Raw genomic sequence first — 16,031 nt, forward strand, 5'->3', positions numbered from 1 at the left:
TCTTTACATATAATAAACTTGACATTGCTACAATAAAGGCAGGAATCTGTAGTAAGAGAACACATCAACTTTTATAATTTTACCCCTCTCCGTGAGTTACTGGTTTGCTACATATACAGGGAAGATGAATAAATTATCTTTAGCCTTTTTTTAGATGACTAAATTTGTCTTTAGCTTTGCAAAACTCAAAGGAAAAATTCTTCTATACATAATGGCTTTATATTTTGCTTTCTTCTATTATTCTTTTAGCTATATCAAGTAAGTCAATTACTTAGGGACAGATTTTCTAGTTTTTGCAATCATTCAGGCTTGATGGTGCATGGGGGGGGGGGGGGGGGGGACAGTCAGGGAACAGTTTCCTTTAAATCAAACTTCTAGTGAAAGGGGACAAAGGAAAATTACTCAAATCAATTAAATTTTGCCTCTTGTTAGTTTATCTTGGAATGATAACTCCTGGAAAAAATCACTTCATGTTATTTTAAAATGTCTTAAGTATTGTTGTTTAGGGTGAGGGATACCTTCAAGAATCTGAAGACCAGAGAAATTTCTGTCATGTCAGGCTGTGAGTGAGCTGTTTTGTGGGGCAGTGGTTCCAGAAAATGTTGGAGTTTAATGTGCCTGATGGTAGAGCACAGCTGACACTTTCTAAACCTATAATCATGGAATCCTAGGCTCGTAGAGTCCTGGAGATTGCATACTGCCCGGAATCTCGCATACTGGGCTTTACTACTAGAATTACCTGAGGAGTGGTGTTTTTTTTTTTTTTTGTCATCTAATATTTATTGAACATTTATTACATGCCAAGTTTTATGCCAAACACTTTATATAGTTCTAGAAGGGGAAGAGAAATTTGAAGTCAGAGTTCAGGATGATGGTCTCAGATAATGGTCTCTTTGCCCTATCTATTTGAATTCATGTCTGAGTCCTAGAGAGAGAAGGATTATAGCAGGAAGCAGACAGAAGTAATTTTCACACAAAATCTATGAGAGATTTTGGGATCCCAAAGTAGTGCCCCTCAGGAGCTACCATGACTATGATACCAAGGAAATATGTCTCTTGTTGAGCACCATGCACGGTGTCCCATGGACATGAAATGATTTCAGGGGACAGTCAACCACGTGCAGCCCTTACAAGGAGGAGAATGCAGTGGAGGTAGTGTCAGAGCCTGTTGGCATTTCATGGGCGACATTGCTGATGAGAAAGAGAGGGAAAATGTTTGCATTTCTGATATGGCCCAGATCAGCTATGTGGGGACACTTGAAGATAACTCCTAGAAACTGCCACAGTTGTTGAGGACCCTTTCATAGAAGTAAGAGAGTAGCTGGGGTCACTGCAGAAGGGATGGAGAGCCCACAATAGCAGTGAGAATGAAACAGAGAAAAATGTAACACCTAGATATTTATGACAGGAAGGAATACTTCTGGTGGATGTTATAAGGATGTCAGAAGGACCTGCACTTACTCGCAGAATATGTTCCCCTCTTCCTCATTATTCCATTGCACATAAAGTTGAAAATCTTAGTTAGACACCCTTTGAACTAGGATATGTAGACTGAAGATTATGTAAAAAGGGACAAGCAGAAGAAAAAGAACAAAGACACAAAAGAAAATAAAGTTTTTTTTCTAAGTGTAGAAAGCAACTAAAATTTATTCTCAATATATGTTCTAGAGATAGAACCACTAGTCATAAATATCAGTGACTTTTGAATTGTAGTTTTCCATTGGCTCTAATAGTGAATTTTATTCTTTGTAAATTTTTAAGTGTAGATAATTCTAAAAGCTTGTGAAACGTATGATTGCTTCATGCAGCCTCTAGGATAGCTCTGCTGTACCCTGAGATCCATATTAGTATCTTTTCAAACACCTTATTTTTAAACACAGATTCACACTCAGGCTTACTAAATTAGAATTTCTGGTGATAGGCCCCAGGAATCTATATTAAAAAAATTTTTTTTAATGTTTATTTATTTTTGAGAGAGAGAGAGAGGCAGAGAGTTGAGCAGGGGAGTGGTAGAGAGAGAGAGGGAGACACAGCATCTGAAGCAGGCTCCAGGCTCCAGGCTCCGAGATGCAGCACAGAGCCCGATGCAGGGCTTGAACCCATGACTGTGAGATCATGACCTGAGCCAAAGTTAGACGGTTAACTGACTGAGCCATCCAGGTGCCCCCCAGGAATTTATATATTTTTTTTTCAACGTTTTTTATTTATTTTTGGGACAGAGAGAGACAGAGCATGAACGGGGGAGGGGCAGAGAGAGAGGGAGACACAGAATCAGAAACAGGCTCCAGGCTCCGAGCCATCAGCCCAGAGCCCGACGCGGGGCTCGAACTCACGGACCGCGAGATCGTGACCTGGCTGAAGTCGGACGCTTAACCGACTGCGCCACCCAGGCGCCCCAGGAATTTATATTTTTAATCATTGACCCACATGAGTCTGGCAAGCATCCTGATCTGGACACCAACCACTGTCTAAAACTGTAGAGGGTCTAAATTTTGCTGTAGTGCAAGGTATCAAGTTAGTCTGACACTGTTTCATGGATGCGGGCAGAATACACAAGAGCCCTGAGCCAGAGACAAAGAACTTTATTACTCACAGCAAGAGTGGTAGCCAGAGTGCATCATTTGCACTGGTTTCCCAGCCCAAACCCCAGATTTAAAGAGAGCCAGATGATACTAGCAAATGAAGGGGGTATTTAAGAGAGGAATCCTGAACTTGAGGAACTTGATTCTTTTATAATGGGTAGTAAGCACATCTGCTCTCTTCTTGGGATGGAGACACCATCTTTGTCTTCCAAGGCTATTTGCTATGCAAACACCCTTGAAAAAAAAATACTCTAAATAAAGGTAGTCAGTGATTCTGTATAAGATGTGCAGAAATACAAGATACCCATAGAGAGTTATGTCCCTAAAACGACTTAGTCCAACAATCTCATTTTGAGGATGAGGTAACTGAGCCCCAGAGAGCTAAATTGCTTCGTGATGTATTCCATAGGTGGCTTCATTGGGTTCAATCAAGAACCCTGTTCTTTCCATGCTTGTTCTACTCATGCTTTCCCAGGCACCTCTCTTCCTCTCTGGTTGGAGGAATTGGTTTCCTAGAGTTAGTAAGCTGTGAGAGATTAAATTATTGGACAGAAGAATTTGCTACATGAGTGCATAGTAATGACAAGTGCACATGTTGAGGGCAGGCCAAGAGAGAATTTGAAATGGAGTTAACAAGAAATCCATCACCAGCCAAGCTGCCTTCCTCCAGCCTATTTGGCTTGCAACGATAATGACATAACATGACACAAAGCGTTATTTAAACTGAATTGGTAATGTGGCCTTTGACTTCGTAGGCAAAGGAAAATATTTGAAGTTCCTTGCTGTTGTCTGTTCGTGACATTCAGCTACCTAAAGGGTAGATTATTACCTATAAATGAAAGAGAGCACTAATTCATAGTTTTGTAATTCATCTGTTATAATATTTTAGTATATTTTAATAGAAAAAGTAAAAAAAAATAATGCAAATCTATATAAGCCACCTAAAATCCTTTCTTACATGAAATCAGTAATAAATTTAATAAATCGTCCTAAAGATCAAGCAGTGAGTAATATCAGTAGTGAGGAAAACGATAGTAAAAATGATGGGGTTTTGAATATAATATTTGCCTTCAAGAGGATAAAAATTTGTTAGCTTGACACTTTAATGACAACTAAAGAGAACAGAATAGAGAACTATTAAAATAATTTTCACTCATTACAAAGAATATGTAGAATTTAGAAATCTTGAATGGATTACCATATACTTCTGGGTACTAATTAAGAAAAATCTTACAGAGAGCATGTAAATTATAACTATTGACACCATTTAATAAATTTTAATAATTACTTTGTCTTCTTTCAGATACACTGTCCTGCCTCAGAGCTTCAGGTAGTTTCTAGAAGGACATTTATGAAAGACATACCTTAAAATTTTTATGAGTCCTCAAATATGTAAATACCACTATAGCACAAATTTTTTTTAATTGGGGAGTTATTTTTTTGAAAGTTCCAACATATCTATTACTCCCCTAGAGTTAACACATACTCACTGCGACATGAAAACCACAACCTCACCCTCAGATGTGTGTCCATCTAGCTCGTCCCTTCCAAGTCACGGCATGGCGGCAAGCAATTCAAAACCATTTCTTGCAAAACAACGCATCACTAACATCTTGTAGATCTTTGAGGTCACTCATAACCCATCAAACCATGACTTTTAAATCTGTGAATGCCAAAGGGTCTGCTGTATAATAAAAGAATAAATGCAAAAATGTCTGTGTGTACCTCTGGATGACTAATGTAATCCTTTCTCCCCTCAAGGACAAGGATATTCCTGTGGAAGAAGAAATTGAACCTGCCCCAGTTCGGAGGATTCTGAGATTCAATGCTCCAGAATGGCCCTACATGCTGGTAGGGGCTGTGGGCGCCTCTGTCAATGGTTCAGTCACACCTCTCTATGCCTTTTTATTCAGCCAGACTCTTGGGGTAAGCAAACAGCTGGGTTCATGTTATTCTCCTCACATTGTTTATTTTTCTATCAGCGGGTATTGTCATTTTTGATAGGCTGGCTTTGTTGTTTTAATGGATGTAGCTTTATTTTCCTCACAAAGGACTAAAAGTGCCTTGATTTTCCATTGCACAGAAGACAAGAAGGTGAAGCTGAACACTCTCATTTGGGCTGGCAGGACGCTCATCCAGTCATCATGTCTGCGAAAAACTGCACTATGGCTGCAAATTTAGTGTTAGAAGAGGGCAATTTCCCTATATGCAAACAAAATCAGAATGCAAAGCAGGTTCGTCGAATAGTACAAAAGGATTTTAGGGCCGTTTTGATCTTGCTGAACAGCTGAGGTGCAGAGTTTGGCTTATAAAAGCAGGTGTTAGTGCATGTGTAATTCTCTTCTCTGCTGATTGCACCATTGAAATGGCAAGGTTGGGGAGGAAAGAGGAAAAGGAGGAGAGAAGTACAATAAGGCACGGATAAAGAATGAGCTTATTCCAATTTTCACTTCCTTAGGAGTTTTTGTATTCTCCATCTGACTTTGTTGCTACAATAAAAATTAACAATAATTACAAATATTAATTTACACTAAGCACATTGTATATAATAGTTTACTAAATTTTCCTAGTTAACCATCTGAGGTAGGGATTCTTATTGTTCCTGTTTTAGCAAAAAAGCAAATCAAGTTATACAGAATTTAGGATAGCAAGTAATGGATCTGGGGTTCAAATCTGCAGAACCTGGAGAGCCAGGTTCTAACAAAACTTTATCATTGCAAAATTAGTTATCAAAACGCTGCCAAGTTTCCTTAGTTGAAATTTACGCCACCCCCCACAAATCCCGTGAGATCAACAAGGAGGCAAACCTAGAATCTAGATAACTTTTTAAATTTGTTTATGGTGAAGTAGGAATTAATTAGGTGGTAGGACCATGAGTAGGAGGCACCTTTTCCAAAGCCTAGCCTCAAGGATTTGCCAGTATACCACACAGCCAGAGCTTACTAAGAGTCCTGAGTTTTTCTTTTCCCCCACTAGTCTCTCTTTTGCGGCTTCTCTGGGAGGTCCCGACCAGAAAAATGTCCCCACAGGCATGAATCATACAGAAAGACCCAGAGAGTCCATAAACAAAATCAAGTCATTTGTGCAGGGAGGGCCTCAGTCGCCCTTTTAATTTTTATACTGCCCCCTTGCGGGAAGTGAGGAAATCATGTTAATTTCAGAGAAGTAGGAAACTGGAAACCGAGAACTTAAACTCTGGTAAATTGAATTTCTGGTTATGTAAAACCCTTTATGATGAAAATCCTTTAAATAATTAATTTATCATCCTTCATGTCTGGTAAGTACAATATTTTAAATGCAACATAAATGTTCTTTTTTGACTCAACAGATGTTTGTTGATCATCTTCCACAGACACTATGCTAGAAACTTGGGATTGCAGTATCAGTCATGGTGCCTTCTCTAATAGAGTTTCTAGTCTATGAGGAAGACAGACATTAAACACAAAAATCTATTCATAATTCAACAAATATGTATTAATCATTTATGGTTTGCCAGACATTATTGCTGGGCTTGAGGATAGACAGAGGAACAAGAAAACCAAAGCCCTTCCCTTCTCTCATAAAGCTGACATTCTAGTAGGGAAAGGCTCTGGAAATGCATCTCAGAGTAGTGATGAGGTGCAGAGGGTGTGGTGGGTAGGGTTGAATCTGTAAAGACAATTGCCCTAGATGTTTGCTTTTTAAAATAAATCCAGAATAACAGCTTCTTTGCTGATTCTCACTTTCTTAAAAAACAGAGTAAAGACTGTACTGAGCTTCACCCAAACCCTGTATATGAGCTCCTGTGGAAAGAGCCCTGGATTCCTAACCCAGAGATCTTTTTTTTTCTGAAACTGGCTCTTCTAGTTACTTATCAAGCACTGTATGCCTTGGGGTCATGCCATGCCATTTCTCTGGGCCTTAGGTTCCTCAACCACAAAAGGAAGGATTGACAAAAATGGTTTCTAAGATAACTGCCAGTTCCAAGAGTCTATGAAACGGCCAGGTCAGATAAAACCTGACGATTCAGCTGTAACACCTGCTCTCTAAAGCAGCTTCCAGTTGTTGGTAGTGACAATCGTTATGTGATTCTTCTGTTCACAACCAGAAATCCTAGGAAAAACTTGGCTTGAGCAATAAGGCTTTTCACTTAAGGGCTGCAGTTACCAGAGTAACAGGATCTGGTTGGTGGAATCCAAAGTTTGCTCTTGTTTAATGTTCTCACCGGGTTGTATTTTCTAAGAGAATGATGCTGAACAAAGTACTATTTTTCCTCTCTGATGAAGGAGATCATTCTGTTTGTCTCTTGCATAATTATCACATATTCATCAGTAGATTCATGATGCTTTCATCTCATAGGATATAATCATGAGTCAGATAATAGTCTGTAATTGCGCTATTTTCATTCTGACATACCTAAAGGGCACAATACTAACATTTGGTGTATTGAGACCACAGTTTGGAACACAGACCCAGCAAACGATTGGACACTATTAGGATCCTGGTCTCTAATCTAGTGATGCATCAATACACACATAAAACATAATGTATCTGATTCACTTTCCATGGGTCTATTTGACTTGGAAAGTGTGCATGTGTTCCAAGCACAGCAATGTGGACGTAGCATGCTGGGAAAAAGCACGAGTTTTGGAGTCAGTCAGCCCTGGATTCGTATTAAGTCTCTGCTCTGTATTCTCTGTGTACATTTAGGCAAGTGGCTTTTCCTTGATGAGTCTTAGTTTCCTCATCTGTAATTTGGGACAAGAAAATCTACCTCACTGGGTTGTTTTAAGAAGCCTAATTTGGGCGCCTGGGTGGCGCAGTCGGTTAAGCGTCCGACTTCAGCCAGGTCACGATCTCACGGTCCGTGAGTTCGAGCCCCGCGTCAGGCTCTGGGCTGATGGCTCGGAGCCTGGAGCCTGTTTCCGATTCTGTGTCTCCCTCTCTCTCTGCCCCTCCCCCGTTCATGCTCTGTCTCTCTCTGTCTCAAAAATAAATTAAAAAAAAAAAAAAAAAAAAAAACGTTGAGAAAAAAGAAGCCTAATTTAAGGAAATCTTCACTGAAGTTAAAGTAGGTTAAGTTACACATTTGGCACCTGGTAAATAGCAAGAGTTTAATGAATATCTGTTTTCTCCTTAAACAAACTCACCATTATAAAAATGGCACAGATGTATTATAAAGGAGCCTACGGATAGGTAGCCTTTTGGGTTGATTTCAACAAGAACAAAACTCAACAACAAAGAACTCATGGAGTAGAATTTTGTGAAAAGAAGTTATGGATAGCGAGATGCCCACTCTTGAACTGGACACTTGTATGGATTTAACATCAGCCAAACACTCTTTTTTTAACCCAGACAAGATGAGTCATGCCAAGAGCCAAGAGAGCTGGCAAGAAGAAAATCACTGGAATCTGAAAAAATAGGCCTTTCCCTACCTAATAATAACCACTAGCTAAATGAACTTGGACAGAAGTTTTGATGTTTGGGGCTCTGGTTTACCATCTCTAGAATAAGAGTTAAACTGGCTAATCTGCACTTCTATAGTCCTTTTGTCCATGATTATAATAGGTGACATGAGGAAGGAATGGAAATGTGGCATCACTGTTTGGGGTTTGGGGGATGTGTATAATGATTTTAAAAACCAAACTGCAACATGTCTTTAAACCCCTAAATTTATAAACTCTGTAAAGTAAACATATGAGTTATTCAATGCTGGGGAGAAAGACCTTGGAATCTTCCAATCCCACTTCCACCTGTATTAAGAACCATGAAGACCCTAGAAATTATCCTAGAAACAGTAGATTTTATTAATCTGGAACTCCCCTCTCCACTTTGGAATTTGATTATTTGAATAGGTTACTTTTGCTTTGCAAAAAAGGATTTGTTAATGGAGTAGTATACATTGTTTTCAAGAGATTTATTTGGTATATAACAGGCACTCAATAAATATGTATTGCATAAATGATTTCTTTTGAGCAACTGCTTGTTAGCATTGTTCTAGTTACTTAAATTTAGAACAATAAATAAAGTTCTCTAATGTGTACGTTTTTGAACTCAAGTTTCCCTCACTTAAGCCCAAATTAGGAAGTTTTGTTGTACCTAAAATCTATTCATTATAGGGCACTATCATTAGAATATCCAGCTGTTCTTTCTATTTTCTTATTGCAACAGCGTAGTCCCCAATCAGTTACTTGAGCATACATCTGCAAGTTCAGAATACACTTATAAAGTATAGTTTACCATTTATTATGGACTAAAAAAAAATTCACGACTTCCATAGTTTTTTGGGGGGGAGTAGAGAATGTTTTCAACTTTTCCTGATTTGGAAACAACAACCTCTGGGGCCTCTGGGTGGCTCAGTCGGTTAAGCATCTGACTTCGGCTCAGGTCATGATTTCATAGTTCGTGGCTTCCAGCCCCATGTCAGGCTCTGTGCTGACAACTGAGAGCCTGGAGCCTGCTTTGGATTTTGTCTTCCTCTCTCTGTGTTCCTCCCCCACTTGTGCTCTCTCTCTCTCTCTCTCTTTCTCAAAAATAAACATAAAAAAAAAAAAGAAACAACAATCTCAGCCTCAGATGGACAGAAAGTGTTCTTTCTCCTAAGCCAACTACAGTTAATGGCTAGTTGTTTTTTAAATGAAACTATTATTCATATATTATAAATATATATATTTATATATATTTATTAATTATTATTTATATTATTATATATTATTTATATTATTATATTATATTATTATATATTATTTATTATATATAATATTTATATATAATATATGAATATGATCTATAAAAGTAATAACAGAGTACCTGAGTGGGAAAATCATCTTTATTGCTTCTGTTATGTGAGAAGGACAAAGGTCATGATAATACTTTGTGCTTTGTTCCAGAAAACATTCTTCCTTCCTTCCTTCCTTCCTTCCTTCCTTCCTTCCTTCCTTCCTTCCTTTCTTCCCTCCTTTCTTCCCTCCCTCCCTGCCTCCTTCCTCCCTCCCTTTCTTTGTTCCTTCCTTCCTCTCTTTTTTCTTTGCCTTATTACATACAAGATTTGAGATATTTAATGATACTTATCATCTGTATCAATGAAAAGCCAACACAATTGCCTACATCAGGCCAAGAAACAAGACAGAATTTCTGCAAATTGTAGATATTGGTTTTCATTTGCCAGGCTTCCTTCCCCACAAGGAATTAAAATACACATATTCATAGCTAACTTTGGTTTAATTACTGATATGTTCCCTTAACCTGATGGTTAAGAGAAATTCCTTTTAAACATATTTTATTTATTTTGCTATTGTTTGTAATACTAAAGTAACATGTTTGCTTACTTTCTTGCAAAGACTTTTTCACTTCTTGATAAAGAAGAACAAAGGTCACAGATCAATGTTGTGTGCCTGCTTTTTGTAGTATTGGGCTGTATATCCATTTGCACTCAGTTTCTGCAGGTAAGGAGTTTTATTTTTTTTGTAAGTGATTTAGCTATTTTCTCCCTTTTCGTGTTAAAATATCACTAAAGATTCCTTTATGTTTTAGGGATATGCTTTTGCTAAATCGGGAGAACTCCTCACAAAAAGGCTACGTAAATTTGGTTTCAGAGCAATATTAGGACAAGACATTGGCTGGTTTGATGACCTGAGAAATAGCCCTGGGGCACTAACAACAAGGCTTGCTACAGATGCCTCTCAAGTTCAAGGGGTAAGCTATGGGGGGAAATCAGGGGTGTTATTAACTGGAGTAAATATTCTTTCCTTTGAGAATTATGAAAATTACCTATGTGTTTCCCATGAAATAGGAACTCATGGGACTGAGATGCCCCAGAGCCACATTTTCCACCATTTCCAATGCTGACAAACAACAGTGTGTCCCAGGCAATGTCCAGAATCAGTGCCATGAGTCCAAATCTGTCCGGGTTTTAGATTTTGTGGGAGTCTAGCAACTGAAAACTTTCCTGATACTCATTTCTCAGATCATTTTCAGGCCCAGAGGCTCAGATTCCACAAGACTTAATAGCTCCCCCCAGAAGGTGGAAGCAAAGCATGTGTGGAAGAAAGCCTCTTACATAGATGACCAGCATGCAGGTCTTAGGAAAAGAGAAGCTATTCTGAGCTGCCTCTGAAAAATGCCAGTAAGGAAACTGAAGGAAAGAAGTAAATGATTGCCATCTACAATCTTGAGGCATTCATAGAGACAGAGCTGTGGTTTCTCAACCTCAGAACTGGCAGCCTTGTTCAGGGGACTTATACATGTGTAAGGTGAGGCCATGCCTTTAGGAAACTAGGGGTTTGTATTAAGGTAACAAGAGTCAAATGTGCCGTCCAGAACCTCTACTCACTTTTTGTGGGAAGGAAGGAAGGAAGGAAGGAAGGAAGGAAGGAAGGAAGGAAGAAAAGAAGGAAAGAAGGAAAGAGAAAGAAAAAAGAAAACCACAGTTTATTTGTAAGGTTCTTGGAAGAAAAAAACGCCCTGGATTGATGGTGCTGTACTGTGTGTCTTGACTCAAAAATATGGACAATGATATGGGAGAATTTCTGAGGAACATGGAATCTTCTTCCTCAGAGCTTTTTTTCTATGTATATATGTGCTTTTTACAGACTCCGGGTCACACTCCATGAATCATTTTGTAATCTTTCTGTTTTTTCCCTACAACAATCTGCTGTGAGCATATTTTGGCCGTTACATATTTTTCTACAGTAGATTTTTGACGGCTGCATAGTTCATCATTTTAATGTATCATCATTAAAGAATTCCTTATTTAAATGTTTTTTCTTTCTGTTTTTTTCCCCCTTATAAGCAACTTCTATCATTTTACATCAAGCTTGGCACATCCTTATTCATTTTTTTGTTTTGTTCTCAAAATAAAATCACTGGATCAGAGTATACGATCATTTTGAAGGGTTTTAATGTGCATTGTCTTACTGCTTGGAGAAAGTGTGTAGCAATTTCACTTTTACCAACTGAGTATTCTAGTGTCCAGTTTACCTGACACTGAAGTTTAGGTTAAATAAATAAGCTCTAAACTTATCTCTTCTATTTTTGCATCCTTCAGTCTGCAAGGTGCTTTTTAAAAAAATTTTCTTAATGTTTGTCTATTCTTGAGAGAAAGAGAGCGTGAGTGGGGGAGGGGCAGAGAGAGAGGGAGACAGAATCCGAAACAGACTTCAGGCTCTGAGCTGTCAGCACAGTGGGGCTCGAATCCACAAACTGTGAGATCATGACCTGAGCCAAAGTCAGACGCTCAACGCTCAACCGACTGAGCCACCCAGCTGTCCCGAGCAGATTCTCTTAAACAACACAAAAAAACTTAAAGTAGACTTGTCAGACTACATAAAAACTTAAAACTTTTGTATAAACAAATGGTAAAAACTAGAAAAATATTTATAACAAAAATTAATACACCTGATAACTCTAATATGTGTAGTGCTCTAAAATTGGTTAGAGAACAAAAATAAACAAAATAATAAAGGTTAAAAAATAGTATATGGACAAACCACAAAAAAGAAATGCAGCAGGACAATGAACAAATGAAGAATTGCACAACCTTATTAATAGAAAAATACTAATAAAAGAATGAAGCACCATTTTCCACCTATAAAAACAATTGTGAATGACAACTTCCTATATTTGTGAGGATGAGAAGAAATGGACGCACTCATAAAACATTGGTTATAGTTTGAATTCTTTCAACATTTTTTAGAGAATAATCAGGTATGCAAATCCTGTGACTAAAATTTGTATGAGTTAATTCTCTCCTATTTTGTGACAATATGCATTCAAGGGTATTTTTTATATTGGTCAAAAAATTAATAAAATCCCCTGGAAACTACCTGAATATCCACCAGTGGGAAAATAGTTGAGTGAATACATCCCTACTAAGGAATATTAGGCAGCTATCTTTAAAGGTGTTAATGTAATGATCCGGAAGGATGGTTATGTTACAAGAAGTGAAAAAAAATCAAAGTACAAAGTAGTATCTAGACTGATCCCTTTTTGTGAAAATGTTTATTATTATATATGTGTATATATTTTGTGTCTTGAGCTGTATTACTTTAAAAAAATTTTTTAAATATTGATTGAATATAATGTTAAAAGAAAAAATAAGGATATCCCAAAGAACTATTTAGCTATTTTTCAAATTCTCTATAATGCCTGTCCTTGCCAACCCGAAATTCTTTTGTTCTTTTTAACAGTGGTAAAATATACAAATCATAAAATTTACCATTTTACCCATTTTTAAGTGTACAATTCAGTGGTATTAAGTATATTTACATTGTTATGCAACATCACCACTATCCATATCTAGAACTTGTCATCATCCCAAATTGAAGCTCTATATCCATTAAATATTAACTTCCCATCCCACTCTCGTCCCAGGCCCTGATAAAACCACCATCACACGCTGGCTCTATGAATTTGACTATTCCAGGAACCTCATATAAGTAGAATCATACGATATTTGTCCTTTTGTGGCTGGTGTATTTCGCCTAGCTTAATGTCCTCAGGGTACATCCATGTTGTAGCATGTGTCAGAATTTCATTTCTTTTTTAAGTCTTGAATAATATGCCATTGTTTGTATAGATCACATTTTGTTTATCCACTTATCTGTCAATCAACTTGGCACTTGGGCTCCTTCTGCCTTTTGGCTATTGTGGATAATGCTGCTATAAATATAGGTGTATAAGTGAATTCCAAATTTAACTTTGACTCCTGTGTTCAAGGAAGTTATTATCAATACATGGGAGGGAATTCTTTGGACCACAGAGTTCATATTCCATTTGAATCTTCAATATAATATGCAGAGGTAAATTATTCTTGCATCGCATTTCCTTAGCACCTATGGTTACCTACTAGCTTACCTGTGGTTGTTTTAAATAATGCTAAAGCCTCTACAATTTTGACAAAAGGCATTGCAGTTGTACCCACGCAAGTCTTTTCTACACAGAAGGTGCCAACCTTTGGTCACATCTGCATAACTGCAACTGAAAGAAGAGTTGGAACCATCAAATAATTTTCATTATAAATAATAATCACTATGAGTGTCCGTTCTCCACTTATATTGAGACTGAACCTTTTTTGTCCATTTCGTGTTGACTGAACAGCCAGCTATTAAGTCAGGATGTGATTTTGTACTGATGAACAAGCTAATTTCATTGAGAAAGAACGTGCTCTCTTATAATAGTCTTGTACAAATTTTAAAAGTATAATTACAGAACAATCATCAGTCTTCACTGAATAATCAGAAATATTACCATATGACCAATGCCTGGGCATTTCCAAGCAGACCAAATGCATAGGCATGTGAAATATATGCAGCCCACACTTAGCTGAATTAATCTCACACTGACTGCTCGAGCTCTGACACCCATGAAATGAGATTAGACAATAGATGAGCTTCCAAAAAACCATGAATAAAAGGGACTTTTATTAACCCAACCTTCAAATGCATTAGGGAGTTCATTATTTTAAAAAAATCTTTCTAAACATAGAACTACCAAATGACCCAGTAAATCCGCTCCTAGGTATATATATCCAGAAGAATGAAGACAGGGACACAAATGGATATTTGTACATCAGTGTTCATTCATAGCAGCAGTATCCATATGGTCAAAAGGTGAAAACAACCCAAGTGTCCATCAACAGATGAATGGATAAACACAATGTGATATATACATATAATGAAATATTATTCAGCTTTTAAAGGAATGAAAGTCTGATATATGCTACAACATGGATGGGCCTTGAAAATATTAAGCTTAATAAAATAAGTTAGACACAGAAAGATATTGTATGATTCCATTCAGGTACCTAGAAGAGGCAAATTTATAGAGGCAGAAAGAAGAATAGAGGTTGTCAGGGGCTAGGGAGAAGGAGGAGGGGGGGGTTATATTTAATGGGTACAGAGTTCTTGTTGTAGATGATAAAACGAGTTTGGACAGGTGCCTGAGTGACTCACTTGTTTAATTGTCCAACTCTTGATTTCAGCTCAGGTCATGATTTATAGGATTCTCTCTCTCCCTGTCTCTCTCTCTGTCCCTACCTCACTTGTGTGTATGCTGGCTCATCTTCTCTCTCTCTCTCAAAGAAAAAAAAAGATTTTGGATATAGATGGTGGTGATGTTTACACAATACTGTGAATGTATTTAATGCCACTGAATTGTACACTTAGAAATGGCTAAAACGATAAACATCATGTTATGTATATTTTATCAGAATAATTTTTTAAAATAATCTTTTTAGTATAAAATTGCCTTTTCGTATAGTGGTATTTGTTGAAAGAGACTGTGTGTCTCAGATTGGTTGATTGCTTTTGGTTTGCAGGCGACTGGCTCTCAAATCGGGATGATGGTCAATTCCTTCACTAACATCACTGTGGCCATGATCATTGCCTTCATCTTTAGCTGGAAGCTAAGCCTGGTTATAGTGTGCTTCTTCCCCTTCTTGGCTTTATCGGGAGCCATACAGATCAGAATGTTGACAGGATTTGCCACTCAAGACAAGCAGGCTCTGGAGATAGCGGGCCAGGTAATCTTACAGACCCAATTTTCAAACTGCTTACAGCTAAGTGGCTGTCAGACAAACCATTGAGAATGAGTTGTACAAAGAGACTTAAGAAAGCTGTTAGGCTACAAACGTTGATCTTTGGAAACCTCCCACTAGCCTTTTTTATATGTGCCTTTGCCCCAAGGCCGTGACAACAAAGCTGTGATGCTGTGAGTGTAAACAGGTGTAGAGAAACAGCGGGGCAAACACAGAGGGTTACATGTTCAATTTCTTCTCCAATGGTTATTTCCTCCACATTCTAGTTTGGTGTATTCTTATTTGCAAGAGTGGAGAGTTCAGCTTTCCGTCTACTTGGTTTTTTTTAGCTAAATGTTTTTCCCAGGTCATGCTGCCCACACAGAGAGGAGCCACCATCTTTTTAATGGCAGATAATTTTAATTTTCACACTTCACTGTCTGCTAGACTTAGGACAAATGTCTTTCCCAAATAGAACTATGAGATGCAATTTAGTTCTCAAATACTCTTAGGTTTCAGCGATGCACTTTTAAAAGTGTGTTCTAATGAGTGTCTTGTACCAGGGGTAAATGAGGAGATGGTGGCATAGATATTTATCAGGTATAAGAAATCATGTACACACACATACACACCTTTATTCTCTTAACAAATTTACTGTTATCTAGGTTTCGTGTCTTAAGAGAAGAGATGTAAACATTGCCCAAGTAGACAGAAGCCAAAAAGTTTCATATGCCAATGGGAGAAAGTAGCCCACCTTTGTGCTACTTTAGGACAGGATGCTAATTCAGAAACAGTGATTATTTACCATAGTGTATGGATTGAAACAACTACAAATTCATAGTATAGACTAAAAGATAAACTTCATACTTAAATAATATTTGGTCAGATTATTTTTTAAGAAAATAGAATCATATTTTAAATTTGTATTATTAAATATATTTTGTCTCAGAAGACAT

At 37.6% G+C, this 16,031-nt stretch overlaps 1 protein-coding gene across 1 annotated transcript in view; it reads left to right on the forward strand.

The window, feature by feature from the left end:
* Positions 1 to 16,031, forward strand: part of ABCB11 (ATP binding cassette subfamily B member 11) — a 91,355-nt gene that overhangs the window by 62,242 nt on the left and 13,082 nt on the right. Inside the window, exons 19-22 of the mRNA XM_049616086.1 lie at positions 4,344 to 4,508; positions 9,902 to 10,006; positions 10,095 to 10,256; positions 14,878 to 15,081. Coding sequence (XP_049472043.1) covers positions 4,344 to 4,508; positions 9,902 to 10,006; positions 10,095 to 10,256; positions 14,878 to 15,081 — 636 coding nt within the window. The remainder of the gene's footprint in view (positions 1 to 4,343; positions 4,509 to 9,901; positions 10,007 to 10,094; positions 10,257 to 14,877; positions 15,082 to 16,031) is intronic.

This window comes from Panthera uncia (assembly GCF_023721935.1).
Source record: "Panthera uncia isolate 11264 chromosome C1 unlocalized genomic scaffold, Puncia_PCG_1.0 HiC_scaffold_3, whole genome shotgun sequence".
NCBI lineage: Eukaryota > Metazoa > Chordata > Mammalia > Carnivora > Felidae > Panthera > Panthera uncia.